The sequence below is a fragment of the Brassica napus genome, chromosome C1, assembly GCF_020379485.1.
Source record: "Brassica napus cultivar Da-Ae chromosome C1, Da-Ae, whole genome shotgun sequence".
Taxonomy (NCBI): Eukaryota; Viridiplantae; Streptophyta; class Magnoliopsida; order Brassicales; family Brassicaceae; genus Brassica; species Brassica napus.
The window spans coordinates 1553829-1574119 of NC_063444.1; the positions used below are offsets into that span (position 1 = coordinate 1553829).

Sequence of the window (20291 nt, forward strand, 5' to 3'; positions counted from 1 at the left end):
TGTTCCAGTTAATCACATTAGTTAAGGGTCTTATTGGGGTGGCGGATATTACAGGTTACAGGTGCGTTAAACCAATTTCAATCTTGTGTAACTACGAACTCCGCCTATCGTGACTCAGGGATCACATGAAGATGCTTCGCACTGTTTATTCAGAACTTTCAGTTAAAGAACTATAAACGAGATAGAAATCAAAACTGAATAACGAAATTTAAACTGATAATATGGAGGTTTAATTCTCAAGACAAAGGTCTCAAAGAAGATTATAGAAAATCTAAAGGATTCAAAACAAGGTCTCAGCAAAAATCCAACAAAAAAAGTAAACAACTTCATCATCCTGAAGATTTATCTCCTTATTCTTGCTTGGAGGCAAGAGCAGCAGCTTGACCTCTGAGACGACCAGTCCTCCTTGCAGCAATAAGACCAACCTTTTGCCCAGGTGGTGCATCACGACGAACGGTACTGGCGTGACCAATATGTTGATGGTTACCTCCTCCGTGGGGATGCTCAACAGGGTTCATAGCCACACCACGAACCTTAGGCCAGCAATTCCTCTTCACACGGTACTTGTGGTATGCGTTACCCGCCTTGAGCATCGGCTTCTCGGTTCTTCCACCACCAGCGACTTGACCAATCATGGCCCTGCATCCACTTGGGACAATCTTCTTCGATCCAGATGGCAACTTAACCCTGTCAAAATACAACATGTAACCGTCAGAAACAAGAAGCTATGGTGGTAGATATAACTATTATTTATAATATTGGTTATAACAACTAGAAAAATAGAAAAAAACTAGAAAAATAGATTCTTGAAATGAGGAACTCGAGCAGTCCAAAATTTAATCAATCAAATCATTTATGGAGATTTGTAGCAATCATTTCTAATATGGCATGAAACATAAACAGTTAAACTAGACTCGGTTTATACTAAACCAGACTGTACATTTAAATTTATAGTCAAATCTATTAGAAGCTAAGCATAGATCATAATAACAATTCAATACAACCAAAAAGCAATTTATATAATTATTTCAAGTCATCCCAGATGATTCACGAAGATTAGCAGCAACCACTTCTAATGCGGTATGAAACATAACCAGTTTAATTAGAATCGGTTCAGTATAAACCGGTCTATTCATTTTAATTCATCATCAAATGAATCTAAGATAAGATAACAATTCAACCAAAAAGACATAACATTTGAACAATCCAAAACCAAACCTGGTCGTGTCGTTGTCGGGGTTGTGAGAGATGACGATAGCGTAATCACCAGAAGCCCTAGCGAGCACACCACGATCACCAACATGGTGCTCGACGTTGCAGACAACAGCTCCCTCGGGGATAGATCTGAGAGGCAGAACATTTCCGACGACGAGAGTCGCCTTCTTACCGCAGTACAAGAACTGTCCGGTGTACATACCTTCGGCGGCGACGAAGAGCTCCTTCTGCTTCTTGTAACGGAAAGGATGGCGGAAGGCGACGCGAGCTAACGGAGCACCACGTCCCGGATCGTGGATGATCTCGGTGACGACACCCTTGAGGTAACCATTTCTCTCGCCGAAGTCGAGGCTCCTGAACTTGGCGGGGCCCTTGCGGTGGTGAGTGTGGGACTTGAAAACGGAGCCTGCTCCCTTACGTTGAGCTCTGATGACACGACCCATGGATGATGATGATCTTCCTTCTTCTTGAGTTTACGGCGAGTGAAATGAAGTAAGGTTACAGGTTTTTTATATCACAGTCTCTCAAAACCCTAGTGGGGGTTAATGTGGATCTATTTTAAATGGGCCTAAGCCCAGTTAAAACCCATCATCATACTTTATATAATAAATTCCGTGAAAATAGAAGATTTGAATGGATTAGTAAACCACGAGTTTTTCTATGCACACTGCATGTATTGTATAACTGGGCTTAGTATAAGCGTCTAATATAACCCAGTCAAAGCCCATCATACCTAAAAATAAAATGAAAATAGAAGATTTTGAATACTTGGATCAGTAAACAATGAGTTTTTCAATGGGCCTAGTCAAAGCCCATGATAAATACCGGGAAAAATCGAAGAATTTGAATCCTTGGATGAGTCAAATCCATCAAGTTTCAAGGAGTTTTTTCTGTGCACCCGCACCCATTGGATAACTGTCTCCTCGTATTCCATTTTATTTATTAAATTAGTTAGCATTAAAAAGATTTAAATAAAGAATAAACTTTTGAAATTGAGAAGTTGTCTGTTTGTGGAGCGTCAAAGTTGAAAAAAAGAAAGAAAAGGGACAGCATAAATCAATCATCCACCCGCTCCTTCTTCTCTGGCACAACAACGCTCCTCCCACTTTCTTCTTCTTCCTTTCTTCTGTCTCTTTGTAGCTTGACGAATGCTCTTTGATCTTCCCCAGCTCTGAAACGTTCTAGTGTGGAATCAAGTCTTGTCTTGGTAAGCTTTGTTTTCTGATTTTATTAAGCTAAGGTCAATTAGTGTGTAGTACTCAGACCCGTTCCTATCTATTGAGCTGCTTACAACTTAAACAATTTCCTTTTTTGGTAAAATGTTAAAAATACACATAAACAATTTGTATGCATATACTAATCTTTTGAATGTCAATGTCCAAACTATACAAAAAAATTGGCTGCATCAAACTGGTGCTTTCTGAGCTTTAGCCACTCTGAGTCATGGACTCTGGTCTTGTTTTGATTTCTAACTGTTTTTTTTTATGTATTGTCATAACTTATATAACTGACGATGATCGAGATTACGTGATTCCTAGGGTAAAATTTTGAATTTTGCTTCTCTCTCATTATTATTTTTTTTTGAAACTGAAAAAAAAAACAGGTCGGTGAATATGGTCTATATTCGGAAATAAATCATTTATTGTTGTCATTCATTGTAGAAAAAAAAAAAACAAGAAAACAAAACTGTCACTGCTGAGATATTATAGACCTTGTAGGCATAAATATTGCGGGATATGTTCTTTGTTTGTTGTGATAATAGTATTTGAAAGCAACATTTACGGAAATCGTTTTAAGATTTTTTATTTCCTTTTTTGGATGTTAGTTCAAATTTCAAAACTTTTCCCATGTCGGAACAAATAAGTTATTTATTAAACTTATACTCCAAACGAATATGCAGAGTGTGATCTTGAGAAGGAACAGAGAGAAAATGGACGGTCGAAGTTGGCCGTGGAAGAAAAAGTCCACGACCGAGAAACCGGTGGTTGGAAACGAGCCAACTAATGTCTCCTCTTTGTCCTACCTAGCATCTCTAGAGAACCAGGTTAGCCTTTTATATTATAGACCAGACCAGAGCTCTCTTCTTTATTTTATAAATCTTTATTGAAGTGTTTTTGTGTTGTGTCAGGAGAAGTGTAAGAACACAAACTATGTTCAGATAACTATGGATACATACACTCATTTGAGCAAAATGGAGGATCAGGTCAAACTGTTTGAGAGCCAAGTCAAGGATCTTAATGAAAAACTCACTACTGCACAATCAGAGTTAAGCACTAAAGAATGTTTGATTCTTCAGCATGCCAAAGTCGCCGAAGAAGCTGTTTCAGGTAAACCTATTCAGTTTCTTTGATTACTTGTAAGGGCGTGAGAGCATTAAAACCACTATGTTAAGCCCTGAAATGTTTTTATCTTAGGTAGGCCTGCCGGTTCGGGTAGTTCGGGTAATTCGGATTAGTTTGGTTTAAAATAAATCTTACCGAATTAACCCAAAATAAATTTCGGATTGGTATTCGGTTAGTTTGGTTTTTGAAAATCTTACCGAAGTTTTTGATTTCGGTTATATTAAGCATTCTTGTAACCTATATTAAAATTTGGATTGCTTTTGAAATAGTTAAGTCTTTACTTCTTTAGGATGGGAGAAGGCTGATGCAGAGACTTTGATACTCAAACGTCAACTTGAATCTGTTACACTCTTAAAGCTCACTGCAGAGGATCGAGCCTCGCATTTGGATGATGCTCTAAAAGAGTGCACAAGACAGATAAGGACTGTGAAAGATGAGAGCGAACAGAAGCTGCAAGCTGTGGTTCTCGCTAAAACCATCCACTGGGACAAGATCAAAGCCCAACTCGAACTAAAAATCGAAGAACTAAACCAAGGACTACACCGAGCAGCTTCCGACAACGCGTCGCTCACTAGAACACTGCAAGAGCGGTCGGAGACGATAGTAAGGATTAGGGAGGAAAAGTCTAAAGCCGAAGCTGAGGTTGAGAAGTTAAAAACTAATATTCACCTAGCCGAGAAGGAGATTAGTACGTTGAAGTACGACGTCCACGTGGCTTCTAAAGAAGTGGAGATTCGCAACGAGGAGAAGAACATGAGCTTGAAGTCGGCGGAGAACGCGAACAGGCAGTATGTAGAAGGAGTGAAGAAGATTGCGAAGCTTGAAGGAGAGTGTCAGAGGCTGAGAGGGCTGCTGAGGAAGAAGCTTCCTGGTCCTGGTGCTATGGCTCAGATGAAGCTAGAAGTTGAATGCTTAGGACATGAACTCACAGATCATAAGTGGGAAGAGTGCAAAAGAGAGAATGTAAATCTCACTAAACGTACACTAGAGATGGAGGAGGAGATTCAGACACTTAAAGAGCTTCTAGCTTCTAAAAACAATGAGCTGAATGTTTCTAGAAACGTGTGCGCCAAGACTCTTGGGAAGCTTAAGGCTCTTGAGGCTCAGATGCATGATCAGTATCATCCGCCTAGTGTGACCTCGGTGTCGGAAGATGGATTTGATGAAGAAGGAAGCTCAGCAACCTCAGGAGATTCTCATAAGGTGAGAAAAGCAAATGTTGATGGCTCCTCGAAGCCTAGGGTCTCTAATAGACTTGAGTTGATGGATGACTTCTTGGAGATTGAGAAGTTAGCAGCTAATGACTCAGCTTCAAAGTCTTGCAACAGCGCCTGTAGTAGTAAGTACAGTGAGAAGGATGATACAGAACTTGATCAGCTGTTAACGGTTCTGCGTTCAAGAATCAGTAGTCTATTTGAATCTCAAGAGGGCATTAGCATTGAGAAAATAGTTGAAGCCATGAGACTCTCCATCCAAGAGATGCTAGGATCATCATCACGCAAACAGCTCCCAAGTCCTTTGTTTGAAGTTGCTGATGAAACTCATGAGAAACATGTTTTGTCATCTCAGGACAAAAAGGTTGAAGATACATGATCAAGTGCAAAGACCTTCAAGAAGAAATGCAAAGGTATAGTACTCAAATCTTATAAAACCAAGAGACTAAGAGTTTGTTTAATAATCTTCATGTTATGCATAGTTTGTTTTGCTAATCATGACTTTGTATTGAAGGAATGAGACTTGCAGAAAGGGTTCAGCATCCAAAAGCCAACCTAATCAGGTACACTGTTTACTATTCTCTTATTGGCAAGATTAGCTTTCACACCTGTTTTGCTTAGTCTATTATCCTAAATTCTCTAATGCTGTTATGGTTCTAAAAATTGGTCTAAGCTACATATTGGTAAACAATTTTCTTAAAATCTGATTATATAACTCAAATCGGTTTAAAACTTAAACCATTCTATATCGGTTTAAACAGGTTTAAATCGGTCTAAATCAGTTTAAATCTGTTAGATTAAGTAATAATAATATTAGTACATATCCACAAATTTATCTATTTTTTTTATTTTGTATATTTAGTTTTGATAATTCATTAAAATAATTTTAAAACTATATCAAAAAACAAAAATATTTTATGAATGTAAAATATATATAAATAATTTAACCCCTAGGTAGAACTTAGTCCCCTAGTAATCAACCTAGTTGTAGTCCTCTACAAAACACCTAGTTACTGTCTAACGATTCTTGAACATTGACAGTTAACAATAATCTAAAACTTTCTTGTTGGCAGGAGAAAGACATAGCATCTGCAACAGAGAAGCTTGCAGCTTGCCAAGAAACGATTCACTTACTCAGCCAGCAGTTACAATCCTTGCAACCTCAGAGCAACCACATTCCCAATACTCAATCTCCTGAGAAGAAGATCCAACACCACAAAGCCTCAGAGGCAACACCAAACTCTGGACAAGACGATCTTCCTCATGATCATAATAACATTCAGCCATCTCACTCTTTTAGACACACGGTGAATCCAACTGTCGACGCGATCATCAAGTCTAGCTCGGTTTCTTCATCTTCTAGAGAAGATGGTGAGAAGCATACGCGTGGATTAGGCCGTTTCTTCTCATCTAAATCGAAGAACAATGGACGTTAGCAAAGCTAGGAGATAACACGCTCATTATCTGCTCGTTCGTTTCATCTTCATCTTCCTTCTTCATATGTGTATAGGTTTATATGCGTTTTTAAGTGTGTGAGAAGATACCAGTTTAGTGGAAATCAATCTTTGTCTTATTACTTACTCTACAGTCCACACAACATCAAGACTCAACAAATTAAAACTCTGAACTTACTGAAAATGAATTAAACCGGACCCTAACCGAGGCTAAATTAGAATTTTACTAAATACAAAACCAAACCAAACATAAATAACATAACAAAATATTTATTTGTTTGTCCTTTCCTTTCTAAATAAATCTCAATGCATAAAAATCAAGATAGCACAACTGGAGGCCAAAAAAAGTCTCTAATTAATTTGAAATTGCTATTTCATATTTTTCAACAATAATAAATGTATGTAGGTGGAAATTCATTAAATGGTAAAACTATGTTCAGTCAATATGAAGATATATTGAAATGATGTTCCTACCCTATGTATGATATTTGAAAATCTGAATGTGAAAATCAATGAAACTAATATAGCAGAGAAATAAAGAAAGCTTTTCTAAAGGGAGCTAGCATTGGTTTATATTAATTTTTTTTTTTTTTTTTTTTTTTTTTTTGAAACTGGGTTGCTCTCTGGAATCCCGGAGGAGTCGAACCCGGGTGCCTTGGGATCCAGTTCACTCTAGTGTTACCACTAGGCTATTCTGTCCCGGCGTTTATATTAATTTTCTACATATAATATTTTCAGACAAAATGCAAGTAGTTACGTGAGGCCCATGCAGCACAAATACAATAATGTAAGTATTTTATAAATAAAATTATGAAAGAAGTTTGTAAACGGACAGAAAACATAACAGATAATGCTTATCAATATCAAGCAGGCAGGTATAAACTCAAAAGCAAGCTGAGAGTATGGGCAAGCCTGAGTTTGTACCGACAAATACTTTTCTTCTTTCTTCTTATTTGGTTTTGTGTTCTGATGACTATATTATTGGAATTTATTTGTGTCGTTTGGTAGTCTTATTTAAACCAGAATATATGATAACTCTGTGTGCTTATTGGATTAAACTGCAAAATTCATATATAGAATATAAAGAAACAAAGAATAAAGAAGAGGAAGATGATAACCAAGTTGCTTTGGTCTAGTGGTATAGGAGCTCCAGCTGGAGTGCCCGCCCCTGGGTTCGAGCCTTGGCCACTGCGGAATTTACATATGGGCTGCAGCATCCGAGACCGAAGACCGTTACACGGTGAGCCACATGGTGACGCCCTGGCAGCGTCCTTGCTCACTTCGGTCTCTAGTCTGGACCACCTCGGTGGGGCCAGGATACTCGGTTAGCAAAAAAAAAAAAAAAAAAAAAGAGGAAGATGAGAGTCAAGATAGGCGAGACATTGTGGCTTACATGTTCTGCCTTTCAAACAACAACTCACCTCTCCAAACACATTTTCAAACACACATATTGTTGACTTGTTTCGATATTATATCTGGAATAAAAAAAATATCTTAACAAACAATATTGAATAAACATATATGATGCATGAGTGCATAAAACATTGTCCAAAATTCTTATTTTAATAAACTATGGAATAAATGAAAGTACATTTATACAAAAATATTGACTCTCCTTAATCGTGGAACCGATCATTACGTTATGTACAGATGTAGTAGAAACAAGACTAGACCCAAAACTGGTAAATCATTCATGTTTGGCCAATTATGGTTGATAGACCCTCATGATTTTTTTTTTACTGCATGAAATTATGGACCAAAATCTATAATCTCTTCAGACCAGGAACAATAACCGGTTGTTAAATCTTCCTTCTACAGCTGTTAAGATTCGAACTTGGTATCTATTTCTTTAGACTTTAGAACATAAGGTTTTACCAACAAAGTTAATATAGTTCCGGATAACGTAAATATTTTTGCCTGAAAAGATATCATCGATATGCGAAGGAAGAATATTTTGCCAACATGCATTTTCTTGTTTTCTTGTGTGTTTTATTCTGATATTTTCACCGCAGTGATATTTAGTAAAAAAAATTATTATGTTTGCATACAGACATAATACACAACCTAGCCGTGGAAACATTTATTTTTGTCAAAGTAACTCCTTTACTTAAATGACTTTTGATCATCATTCTTTGGTAATCGGAGGTGTTACTGGTTTATATATTTTGATTGATTTAGAAATCCATGTAATATTTATAAATTCAAGTAAAATATACAGATTTTTAAATTTTTTTGGATTAATATTTACAAATCCGGAGGTTTTCCCTCGGATTTGAGTCTTTGTATTTTTAACAAAAATCCAAACAAATACATTCAAATCAATTATAAAATCAAATTTATTAGTAAATCCGTATGATTGAATAACACTTGATTTGATATAGAATTTATGAATCATTAAACCAATAACACATGATTTTAATATAGATTTGAAATTCATAGAACCAATAACGCTAGATTTAATTCGGATTTTCAAATCCATTAAAATACAACAACCAATAACCACAAAGTTCAATTATTGTATGACGGATAGAACATTAATAAGTAAAATTATAAACAAGAAAATAAAATTTATTGATTCAAAACAATACAAGTAAACTAGCTATTCCTCTCAAGAACCAACGGTCAACAATACACGTTGACTTGAGGGAAAAGTCGCCCACCCAATATACAAAATATTCGAAATAGACAAGACACCGAAAATAATACATAGGAAAGATAAAAATTCGAAGAGAGTGGTTAATTAAACTAACTGTTAGATACATTGGCATAGTCACAAATCTTGAGTCGATGCTTGACGCCATGCCCACCATTTGCTTCCGTCTTCTTAAGAGAATAGAAAAAACCTAAATCCCATAATATATATTATATATTTATTATTCCTTGTTTCTTGATTTTCTTGATAATAGAGTTTGACGTTTCTGTCTTCCCAGTCTAAAGTGTGATAATGTGATCAAACCCTTTAAGGGGATCATAATCTCGAGAGTTTACCAATTGAGAGTTAAATCAGTCTCTCTCGAGATTGAGTTCTATCTGAACATGGAGATGAGTGATTGAAAGACGGCTTCATCACAAGGGATAGTGAGACCCATCTCGTGCTCAAACCCAAACTCTTCCTCAGCTAGTTGGAGGAGTGTCTGAAACTCTGGATGAGCTAGCCATGCGATTGGGACCACGTAACGACTTCTTTGTTGACCGACGTAGACCGGGAAGTGACCTTTCGGTACGTCGCTGAAGTAGCAATTACCTTGATTCTTCTTTCCAAGACTTGAGCATCTCTTCAAGAGTTTCTTTATAGTTGCTGCTTGAGACGCTGCCACTTTGTTCGACTTCTTTATCGCCATGAGTTGAGCTTATTGAAACCTAACTTTGATAGAGAGTGAGAGAAAATGAGAGAACAGAGAGAGAGAGAGAGTTTGGTATGTTTGAAAGAAAGGTGTGGATGTGAAGGTGGTGGGGAGGAATGGAGGGTTATATAAGGGCGCAATGAGAGAGAGAAAAACTGGAAGAGTTTAATAAATTTTAAAGAAAAAAAATCTTATATATATATATAAAGATGTGTTTTCTATTCACATAGATTTTTAAGTTATACTTATGACTTTTAGAAAATATAATTTGTGACTAGGTTATATGTATTATGTACACAACAACGACTAATTCAATGCAGAAACACATGTTGTGTTTTCCTTGGTGATCAATCATATTAATGCAAACCACAAACCCGCATAACATATAAATTTAACAAACTCAAAATACTTTCTAAATCCAAACACTTTAGCGTCCAACGTTTATTTACATGGTTAGCTTTCTTTCTTTCATAAGCCTCTAGACAAATTCCCTAGACAGATAGTCTAAGGTTTGAACTCAGGGTTAACACCCCAAAAGTTTCTTATAATTCTACATATATATATATATATATATATATATACAGCCCTATCAATTTATCAAAGAAAATTAAAAAATGGATTTTTTAATTTATGTAATTGAAAGCAAATATCATGTGGGATGTAGGAAACAAAGGCAATTCAGAGACAAAAGCCATACGGGAAATGTGAAAGAATGCATACAAATTAAATAAATAAAACTAGAAGTCTTATAAATAAGGTAGGGACACTATAACAATGCCCTACAGTGTCTCCCTCTTTGTGTTGTTATCTAGACACAACTCTACAAATTAATATGAGTATTGTCAGTTTTCTCTCCACTTAATATACACTCTTGTTCAGATTCTGTCTCTACTGAAACTTCCAAGTTTATTACAACTAATATGTTCATATAAATCAACGAAAACATAGTATGGCCGTTAATATGTTATATATACCCGTTTTGTCGTAAATTGATTCCGTTGCAAAGGGATTACGGACGAAGTATAAAGGGGTGTGAACCAAAGTACGTACTTGCAATATCACATGCCTTTTGCTACAACTAGAGTTGCCAACACTTTAATGCCCATTCGTTCTCGCTTCTTCTTATATACCTATAAATTAATATGGAATAAATTACACAAAATGATTGTAGTTCGGTGGTTTTATAATTTTTTTCTTGGTTGAAGTCGATAAACCAGTTTTAATTGAGAATATAATGGTTATTGCAAAGTTCACTGTTACATATCTGGTGACGAACTGAATATATATTATATGAAATATCGGCCATCCCAACAAATTCAGTCCCATTCGAAAAACCACCTTAAATTCTGTTGCAATTTCAGCTTGGTTCAGTTGTTTTTGATAGCTTTTTTCTTATAGTATATTCACATTTCAAATATGAACTATGTATATAATTAATAAATGTACGAGAAAAGAAAAACATATATAGCTAAAAATATAATAAATTGTCCCCATGTGAAAATTTGAAAACGAAAACAGATGCTTAGGTTGGTGCCTAATCTTTTGTTTAATTGATAGTATCAAATCCATGCAAGTTCTCATCTGATTCCTCCGACACCTTGTGTTCCACGTACTTCTTTCCTTTTCTGTTCAGTTATTTCCCTTATTTTTATTCATTTCATTTCAATCTGATGGATCAATCAGCATCCACAAAATATTTCACCTTTGGATTTGTGATCATTCCAATCTAATTATTGCAAATTTTGCGTGGTAGAACTTGATATATCGTGTATATAGAACTTGATAGCCAAAAAAGGAAAATCTAAAAGGTTGGTTGAAAATGACTCTTTGGCAGTCTCTACACTATTTTGTCACCTAACCGACTTTTATTTGATTACAATCAGTTTATTGCTTACAAATTTTATTTGTTTGTAATGGTTGGAACATATGTTATAGACATGAAGTCAAAACATCAACCCCAACATGATCATCTTATATGTATGATGATTGATGAATTACCAAAACTTATGTGACATTAGGGTACGTATGCCCGTATATCAATAGTTTTTTTTTTGAGTAATCAAGAATTAGCATAATATGTTTTTTTTTCTGACTGAAGGCATTAATATGTTTTTCTTCTTCTGCTTATTCAAACAAATACAAATACGATGTATATGTATATGTATATATATTTGAAATATTTTTTTTGAAAAGATATATATATTTGAAATTAATAGATCAACTGGTCAGTGTTAGAAAAAAAAGAGTACAATACTTAGGTTCTTTAGATATGCTTTCAACTCTCAAAACAATTTAAAAAAAGATTTGTATTGTCTTAAGGAACTTACAGAAATAAGGACAAAAGAAAGATCTAAGGAAGAAGATCTTTCAATCGACAATAAGAAAATAGATTAAGAATTTGGCTTCAACTGAAACATTAAACAGGGGAGGCATTGTGTCTTCTTATTTTTTTTTAAACACTGATTGATTATATTGATTCAGAAGATTACATCAAGAACTTATACATAAGAACACAACCATAAGTCCGGCGGAATAAACATATATCCCCGGAAACATTAGCCCACAAGAGGGAGACAAGATGAAACAAGAACATAAACTGAGAAACAAACAAAACACAATCAAACTTCTAGAACATCAAGGGACAATCAACTAAATCCAGAACACATTAAGAACTATTTAGCATGTAAACTTTAAAAGAGAATCTTGGGAATAGACAAACCGATGGAGACAAAGCTTGATCAAACCACCGAGATACGCAACCTCCTATAGAGAATAGCCCAAACAGGATAAAGAACAAAGCTTCAAGACCCAGGAGACAACTGGACAATCTATTTACATAGTCTTCAAACCGGATAAGGCGATGTCGATGAGGAGACGACTTTAAACACCAACTTGAAGCTTGACGAAAGAAGATCTCGATCAGATCAAATGGTAAATGACAAGGAGCAGTTGCAATCGACTCCGGATTCTGTCGCATGCAAAGGGCAAGGAGACAGAAGATCGAAACCAGAGAAGACCCAAGAAATCTCAAGACATACATGCAACAACAAAAGGCTAAAGATACTGGATAGAGAATCAGATCCGCACAGATAGATCTAAGATCTAACCGAAGACGCCTAGAAGAAGATTGTACCGATCAAAAATTTCTCTCCGTCACGGAAAACAAAAGAAAATTCGACTCCGGCTCTAAGAGAGCAGCCGGAGCCGGTGATCGGAAAGAAACCAACAACAGATCAGGCATTGTGTCTTCTTAAAACTACATGAAAAACGTTAAAAATGACACTATTAGTGAAAATGGAAGAGAGGAAAAAAATAAAGACGTCGAAGTAAGAGATAGTGTGTGTAGGGACAAAGGACCAGGAGACAGCGAGAGAATTGATCAGGTGGAAATGAAATATATATAATGAAAGGAACAACAGTCAACACATATGGCTGTCCTGAATTGGCGCTTCTGTTGTGGTTATAACTCGTCGTAGACATGATCCCTTACACTCTTCCCTACCCCACACCCAATTCATCATCATCGTTGCCCCTCTTTTCCACAATAATAATTCTCTAGACTCTTTAACTCTAAATTGTATTGACGTTTAACCCAAATTGTGACATATTTGATTTTTTTTTTATTTACGTGTTAATGGCTATGATCCTATCTATTATAATCTTATTTGATCGGATTTGTTGTTAAAAATTATTCAACATCTTCGGAGTTTTTGAAAGAGTCTTTCAATTTACACTACAGTTATTTTAGGTTTGATACACTAAGAAAAAAAAGAGTTAACCTAATTTAATAGTATTAGATTTTTGAAGTTTACATTAGGTTAAAGGTTCTTAAGGTCTCTATTCCCTTCATTATTCATAAAACTATTAGTTACAATCCCTAGACATATATAGAGTTCAACATCAGTTTTCATTATTACTAGTAGTTAGGAACTTTTAGGATAACCAATCAAGCACACACATAGCATTTGTTTCTCTCTGCCCTCTTGTTCGCCAGTGTATTTTGGCAATTGATTGTTTCTATTTTACGTATAGGATAGTCAACAAAGGCCAGCCGTCGCATGTGGAAATCTGTCCCAACTGATCACGCAGATTTAATTATATAAGACACCTTTGATTGTATTTAGGTTGCGTGTGTCAAATTACAACGTGTTTTAGACCTCACATTTTATATACTAAACACAAATGCAAAATATTTACATTTGAAACATGCTTGAATTTTGTGATTTATTAAGCTGGGATCTCTGTCTAAACTAAATTGAGATACTTATGCTTTGGCAGCTTAATAATGTCAGTATTTTTTACACCTTCTACAGTAACATGTCTAAAAGACTAGATCTTAAAAAACACATTTAATATTCTTAAAAAACACATTTAAAGAATAATGCAAAAGAGGCTAATTGGTTTTGTAACGTATGATATGTGATGTAGTTATCAGGAGGAGGCTTCGGTGATAGAATTAAAAATTGTTTTTGTTTGTCCTGAATATTTTTGTTCATATTTGAAACTACAAAAGGGACAGCACGTAGCGACAAAATGCATAAAACAAATACTATCATAATTGATATATTTATTTTCCCCCGATTTCGAATTCAAAAATTATAAAATGGACAGCTCCTAACGACAAAATGCATAAAAGAATATTTGAAACTAAGATTTTTTTTTTCTTATATATATCCTAATATGTGAATATTTAAAACATAAAGATAATTGAAAGTCAATTGAAAAAATTCTCCATATTGTTCTCAAAATAAAAATCCCATATTCCTCCTACAAGTTATTTTTCATTCCAATTGTAAAACGGAATTGTGAAGAAATAATACTTTTAAATTTTTAATATATATATATATATATAGAAAGCTTTTTCCTCAATCAAATTTCCTACAAACTCAGTTTCCTGTCCAAAACTTGTGAAGGATTAGCTGCTAAGATTAATACCTCAAAAAACAATGGAAGAAATTAAAAAGATATATAAATATATATACATCCAGATATTAAACAAAGGCTGACAAAAAAAAAAGTTAAACTAAGAGATATAAAAATGTCTGTGCTAACTCCACAATAGTACAACTAAAGAAATTCACAAAAGAGTTGCTCATATCCCTCAAACCCTGTAGGGACCCATGTCTGCAAAAATAGACATGACTCTCCCATGTGGCATTTACCTTCTAACAACAACTCAGCAAAGTCTTTCCTCATATCCCCTAAACACTGTAGGATCCATTGTCTGCAAATAAATATATGACTCTCCCATGTGGCACTTACCTTCTAACAACAACTCAGCAACGTCTTTAGCACCACAAGCTGACATATACCCAATAAACTCTAAGCCACAAATTTGATTTTGGATCACTTATGACGAGAGAAGTTTTTTCTACCACCACCATGTTCTAACTAGAGTATATAGCATTTTCTTCGGTCGTTGAACCAATTACAACTCTTTTTGCAGTTTTCATGTCACATTTGATGTGAGTCTCCCCTGGTAACTGTCAGTATCACAATTTGTACTCCAGTTTCTCCTTGCCTAGGAAAAAATGAAGTGAATGTGTTTATTCTTCCAGATTTAGAGAGACTAAAAGAAGTCACTTCAAGGTGTCTCCTGTTTGTAATTGCCTAGAATCGGTGGATATACTCTCATGTTCTGTGACTGAAAATGACCATAGGAGAAATTATTTATTTTACATCTTATTTATATAGGAGACAATGCCTGTCCATGTCACAATACTGGAAGAATATTTTGATCCTTTCTACTTGTATTCTCCCACTGATTTTTTCTTCTATACAACGAAAACATGATTAATTTGTGGAAAGTTTGGTTTTGATGATATGACTCCATAAGGAAGAAGAGATATGCACAACCTCTCTTTTAAGATACTAAGTCAAAACATTATATTCATGTATCCAAGTTTGACATTCTTAAAGCGTTATCTACAATCTACATCATTGTCTAAAGTAATTGTACTGAAGATTCTTCAGAGACTAAACTTCATTATATCATATAGAGCAATTGATGCATATGTCCAGAGACAATACCAACAAAGAAGCATAAACTATTAACAAATGAGTAGCCAAACGGATCAACTTTTACTTGCTTATTCAAAGCCATGATTGTACAGAGTTACCAGAATGTCATACATAAGAATCCCATAGGGCCATTAGCAAATTAAGTACGGCTACTACGTCGAATGATCCTTTCTTTTGCCAAGAGATAAGAGATGCAGAATCAGATGTTTGAAGCATTCAAAGCCATGACTTTGCATTGTTCATTCAAGGCTTGAAGCTGCGCTTCTTTCTTGTCAAGAAGAGCGGTTAGCTTCACGTTCTCCTCCATCAGCTTTTGAACCTCTACCTCTTTCTGCGCCTTCTCACCTTCCAGCTGTGCAGACTTGGCAACCAGCCTGCTTTCACAATAAGAAAACACATTCCCTCCGTTTCAAATTACCCTCCGTTTCAAATTAAGCGTCGTTGTAGCATAAAATTTTTGTTACAAAATTAGTGTCATTTTATGAATTTAATTCAACTTTTTCTATTAATTTATCTTTTTGCTCCTAATTAAACTAAGATAAACAATAAATGTTATGCAATTATAATAGCCAAACAAGAGCAAATTTGAACATTTAACTAGTTTCTTAATTTTTCCGTTTTTTAAGCTATCCTAGACATTTCTTTACACAATTTGTAATTGAACAATCACAAACCTTGTCTCATCATTTACACAAAAGAGCTTAGAGTTGCATAACAAAAAGAGAGATTTAGACTCACCGTGCTTCGATAGTTTGGAACTGCCTCTCCGACGAAAGAAGTGTTTCCACAACATTGGTGGAAGTATTAACATAATTTGTAAGCGACTCAAACTCTGTCTTCACACGGCGGAGCTCCTCTTCATTCTCAACAGCTTTCTCTCTATCCTTCCTACTATCTTCAACCAGTTTCTTGATTATCTCCACTGTTTCATCGAGAACATCTTTATTCTCATGTACAATCTGTTTCATCTCTTCTAACCTCAATGACAAATTCTCGATTTGGACCGTCTTCCTTCTAATCTCTTCCTCACTGATGATCACCCTCTCCTTCTGAAACGACGCTTCGGATTCCGCCGCTGCGGCCCTCCTCAGAAGAGACTCCAGGACATCAGCAACCATCTGTATGGACTGGAGCATAGCTCCATCCTCTGTAACAACCAAGGAGTCTTGGTTCTTGCTAGTTCCAGTAAAAGTCAGAAGACTGATGATGTCCTTGACCACTTCAGAAACTGAACCATCATCTTCTAGTTCTAGCTGCTCAGCACCAGGAACGGCCAAGATCCTAGCTTTTGACCTCAGAATGTGCAAGCTTTCTGCAGCTGATTTGACCCTATCCAGTAGAACACCTAACTCCTCAGCTTGTGAATTATAATCTATATGCAGTTGACCAAATTTTAACTCAAGGTCTTCTCTTGGTGATGAATCATGTGCAGCAGCCATAACTCTTTGTCCAAAACTCAAAATGAATAAAAAAGAAAAGCTTGAGAATCCAAACTAAAAACAACATTATCTAGTAGGTTGGTTGGTTGACATAGAAAAAAAAAAGAATATCAAATGGTGCTCATAATAATGTGTTAAGTAAGTAAGCCTCCTATTGACTAAGCAATGACAATGATTGATATGAAGATCAAGACATAAGCAATTAAAAAATATATAAAAAGTAGCTTCAGAAGATAAGTCATCTAATATCTAAGAGCAACAACACTAATCATACAGAACCCTTTCCACTGATTTTGAAACAATTTGGACAGTCTCAGAAACAACCAACTGAACACGAGCATCAACAAACTATGGTGAATTAGACACCATGATCAGTGGTATTGATTTGAAAACAAGCACGAGCCATATTTAACACACTAGAGTCGAAACATGAAACAGACAAACGAAGAAGATAAGCTAAATTCACCAAGAGAAACCGTGACTGTAGTTGAGATCGAATGGTCGTGAGCACGAATCTAGAACGAAAATGAACAAACTTATGGCACAAAATAAGGATCCGTACGATTACCAGAAGATTAGGTTTGATTCGAGTCTGTCGCCGATTGGCAGAGATAATTACAGAGATTAAGGGAGATGAACCAGTTTAAGACCAAACATGTCTGAAAGAGTTTGCGTTCGAGAAATTGGAATAATAATAATCAGATTTAGACCCCAATTATAATTAATGGTGTCGGGCTGTTATCAGATTTTAACTAATGGGCTTTGAAGCCCACAAGGATCATAAGTGCCGTCGGCGTGTCATAACAGACTGTAGATAAATACCGAAACTACCCCTAGTGGGTTTTATAGTCCGCCCCAAAAAGAAAGTAAACGAACCTACGAATATCACTCGGTCCGTACAAACCGAAACTGTTTTTTTGTGCGATTCTTCGTGTGTGATAAAAAGATAATGGAGCCACTCGACGACGACCTTTTCCTCGGCAAGTATCAGCCATCGGATCTCAAGATCGCTTCGGAGTTTCTAACCACTTGGCTGCCTTTCTTATCTAGAGATCTCTGCTCAGACTGCGTCCATGTTCTCTCCCGTCGAATCCGTTCTCTACATCCAGGTTTCAGTGATTCTTATTCTTATCCGTTCTGTTCAAACGGAAACATCATACTAGCCACGAACGTTGTGCTTGCTTGTTTCTGATTGGCTGTGTTCTGGAAATTTTCCAAATTTATTGCACTCTTGAATACAATATGATCAGTTAGTATAGAGATGGTTGTGTTTTTTTTTCCTGTTATGTCTAATATTGTTTTTTCTTTATTACAGAGAATTCTTGTAATAACAACTCAGAGACTGTTTCTAGAGATGACAAACCGATTACTCATCTGGTGGTGGAAGACATGGATTCTGAAGAAACCGATCGTAACGTAGAGGATGACCGTGACGGCAAGTTCAATGCTTCTGTAACGACGAGTCCTAAAATGTCATGGGCTGATATGACACAAGAGGATGGGCTTAATGAAGAAGAAGAGGAAGAAGAGCAGAAGGTGAGTGAAGACTGGACGAAGACTCCTCAGAAGCGTAAGTTGTCTAGGGATGAAAGAGAGCAGTATCGGTTCATTAACGTGAAGAGGATGAAAGTGTTTAGCTGTTACGAGAAAGTTAAAGGGAGACGCGTTGATATCCTCGATGGACTTGAATTGCATACCGGTGTTTTCAGCGCTGCTGAGCAGAAAAGGATCGTTGATTATGTCTATGAGCTACAAGAGAAGGGTCGCAAAGGAGAGCTCCAAGGTTAGTTAGTTAGTTTCTAAGCATATAATGCCAATCATTGAAACTCTTAACGTGTACTAATATCTTGTTTTATTCGTGTATCTATAGAACGTACTTTCACTGCTCCGCATAAGTGGATGAGAGGCAAAGGAAGAGTTACTATTCAATTCGGATGTTGTTACAACTACGCAACAGTAAGTGACATCTTTCTTTCTTTTTTCTTACAGTTTCATCAACTTTGGTTAGGCTGGCCATAAGGTTGAGGGAGGCATAGACTATTTATTAAAAATTTACTCTTTTTTCTCTTAAAACAGATTTAGTGGCCTAAATCATTTTTGGAGAGGTTTAGTGGCCTAAATCATTTTTCAAAAAAAAATTAGGGGCCTAAGGTCAATATTTCATTGGATTTTGCCCATGACCGGTCTCTATCTAATCAATGTGGTAAGAGTTTTTACTTTCTGTTTTTTTTTTCTTCTACAGGACAAAGCGGGAAACCCACCAGGGATCCTTCAACACGGAGCTGTTGATCCAATACCATTACTTTTCAAAGTAATAATCAGAAGATTGGTCGGGTGGCATGTGCTTCCTCCAACGTGTGTACCTGATAGTTGTATCGTCAATATATATGACGAAGGTGATTGCATACCTCCTCATATCGATAACCACGATTTTCTACGACCTTTCTGCACAGTCTCATTCCTCAGTGAGTGCGATATACTCTTTGGAGCTAATCTCAAAATCGATGGACCTGGTGAATTCTCTGGTTCTTACTCGTTGCCGCTTCCTGTCGGGTAAGAAAGCTCTATGCATTGGTTTGCCACACTCTCTTCGATAATTTTCTACTAAAATTTCTATGGCTTACGCTTTTTTTTTCTTTCACAGATCAGTTCTTGTGTTGAAGGGTAATGGTGCAGATGTAGCTAAGCATTGTGTACCTGCGGTTCCTCAGAAGAGGTAACTATTTGGACACCTAAATGAACTTTTGGTAACGTTTATGTTCGGTGTGCACTTTCTCATTCTGTTTTTGTGTGTTGCCTGGTTGTGCTTTTAGGATATCGATCACGTTTAGGAAAATGGACGAGTCCAAAAGACCAGTTGGGTTCACTCCTGATCCCGATTTGCAAGGGATCAAGCCGTTGCCGTACGAACAGACCACGCAGAGCACTCCTCCTGCTGTTGCAGCCATTAGCGCTTCAAGATGGAACAATGACCAAAACGGTGGTAACTACAACAGTCGAGCAGGTGGTCAATGCAAGCATCGTGAGTCGAGTTGAGGTTATCATCGTTCCGAGAGTCGAGAGTGGTCATCATCAAGTAGAAGAAGTGGAAGTTCACGACGCTCTCCTAACACAGCTTATAGACCCAAGGTTCATAGTAATAATACTAGCTCCGACAATGTTTGAGTATAGAATTTGCTTTCTGTTTGTTATATTTTTATGTTTGTAATACGAACTTAATTATTTATTTTACCAAATAATAGAATAAAGGATAACTCATAAA

General features: G+C 36.2%; 5 protein-coding genes across 6 annotated transcripts; 2 read left to right on the forward strand and 3 right to left on the reverse strand.

Moving 5' to 3' along the window:
* Positions 1 to 188: 188 nt before the first annotated feature.
* LOC106447022 (60S ribosomal protein L8-3-like) lies at positions 189 to 1736 on the reverse strand. The gene is made up of 2 exons (XM_013888902.3): positions 1219 to 1736; positions 189 to 687 (listed from the first exon to the last, which is right to left on the reverse strand). Exons 1-2 carry the CDS (start codon positions 1656 to 1658, stop codon positions 351 to 353), a joined length of 777 nt encoding a protein of 258 aa, XP_013744356.1. The 5' UTR covers positions 1659 to 1736; the 3' UTR covers positions 189 to 350.
* A 477-nt stretch (positions 1737 to 2213) lies between these two features.
* Positions 2214 to 6351, forward strand: LOC106446939 (filament-like plant protein 5). Its single transcript, XM_048745077.1, is given in 7 exon segments — positions 2214 to 2422; positions 3116 to 3259; positions 3344 to 3542; positions 3847 to 5155; positions 5158 to 5184; positions 5286 to 5334; positions 5845 to 6351. Coding segments are annotated over 6 exon segments (2061 nt in total). The 5' UTR covers positions 2214 to 2422; positions 3116 to 3145; the 3' UTR covers positions 6208 to 6351.
* Positions 6352 to 8780: 2429 nt separating this feature from the next.
* Positions 8781 to 9943, reverse strand: LOC106446855 (protein SMALL AUXIN UP-REGULATED RNA 10-like). The gene has a single exon (XM_013888697.3). The coding sequence runs from the start codon at positions 9564 to 9566 to the stop codon at positions 9252 to 9254; it is 315 nt and encodes a 104-aa protein (XP_013744151.1). The 5' UTR covers positions 9567 to 9943; the 3' UTR covers positions 8781 to 9251.
* Positions 9944 to 15534: 5591 nt separating this feature from the next.
* On the reverse strand, positions 15535 to 17736 carry LOC106446707 (oral-facial-digital syndrome 1 protein-like). 2 transcript variants are annotated; one of them, XM_022694359.2, is made up of 3 exons: positions 17598 to 17736; positions 16329 to 17045; positions 15535 to 15964 (listed from the first exon to the last, which is right to left on the reverse strand). In XM_022694359.2, the coding sequence occupies exons 2-3, from the start codon at positions 17027 to 17029 to the stop codon at positions 15790 to 15792; spliced, it is 876 nt and encodes a 291-aa protein (XP_022550080.2). In that variant the 5' UTR covers positions 17030 to 17045; positions 17598 to 17736; the 3' UTR covers positions 15535 to 15789. The 2 variants fall into 2 exon arrangements, with proteins under 2 accessions (XP_022550080.2, XP_048601035.1); XM_048745078.1 differs by having other exon boundaries at positions 16329 to 17033; positions 17598 to 17721.
* A 155-nt stretch (positions 17737 to 17891) lies between these two features.
* Positions 17892 to 20291, forward strand: LOC106348879 (RNA demethylase ALKBH9B-like). Its single transcript, XM_013788740.3, has 6 exons — positions 17892 to 18138; positions 18345 to 18812; positions 18900 to 18985; positions 19272 to 19582; positions 19674 to 19745; positions 19843 to 20291. The coding sequence occupies exons 1-6, from the start codon at positions 17979 to 17981 to the stop codon at positions 20063 to 20065; spliced, it is 1320 nt and encodes a 439-aa protein (XP_013644194.1). The 5' UTR covers positions 17892 to 17978; the 3' UTR covers positions 20066 to 20291.

What these genes read in the sequence shown, in the direction of transcription:
- LOC106348879 (XM_013788740.3), top strand. Translation starts at nt 17,979, where the DNA reads ATGGAGCCACTCGACGACGACCTTTTCCTCGGCAAGTATCAGCCATCG. An exon ending in AATCCGTTCTCTACATCCAG is followed by an intron (nt 18,139 to 18,344) that starts GTTTCAGTGATT and finishes TCTTTATTACAG; the next exon opens with AGAATTCTTGTAATAACAAC. An exon ending in CCTGCGGTTCCTCAGAAGAG is followed by an intron (nt 19,746 to 19,842) that starts GTAACTATTTGG and finishes TTGTGCTTTTAG; the next exon opens with GATATCGATCACGTTTAGGA.
- LOC106446855 (XM_013888697.3), bottom strand. Translation starts at nt 9,566, where the DNA reads ATGGCGATAAAGAAGTCGAACAAAGTGGCAGCGTCTCAAGCAGCAACT.
- LOC106446707 (XM_022694359.2), bottom strand. Translation starts at nt 17,029, where the DNA reads ATGGCTGCTGCACATGATTCATCACCAAGAGAAGACCTTGAGTTAAAA. An exon ending in TTCCAAACTATCGAAGCACG is followed by an intron (nt 15,965 to 16,328) that starts GTGAGTCTAAAT and finishes TTGTGAAAGCAG; the next exon opens with GCTGGTTGCCAAGTCTGCAC.
- LOC106447022 (XM_013888902.3), bottom strand. Translation starts at nt 1,658, where the DNA reads ATGGGTCGTGTCATCAGAGCTCAACGTAAGGGAGCAGGCTCCGTTTTC. An exon ending in CCCGACAACGACACGACCAG is followed by an intron (nt 688 to 1,218) that starts GTTTGGTTTTGG and finishes GTATTTTGACAG; the next exon opens with GGTTAAGTTGCCATCTGGAT.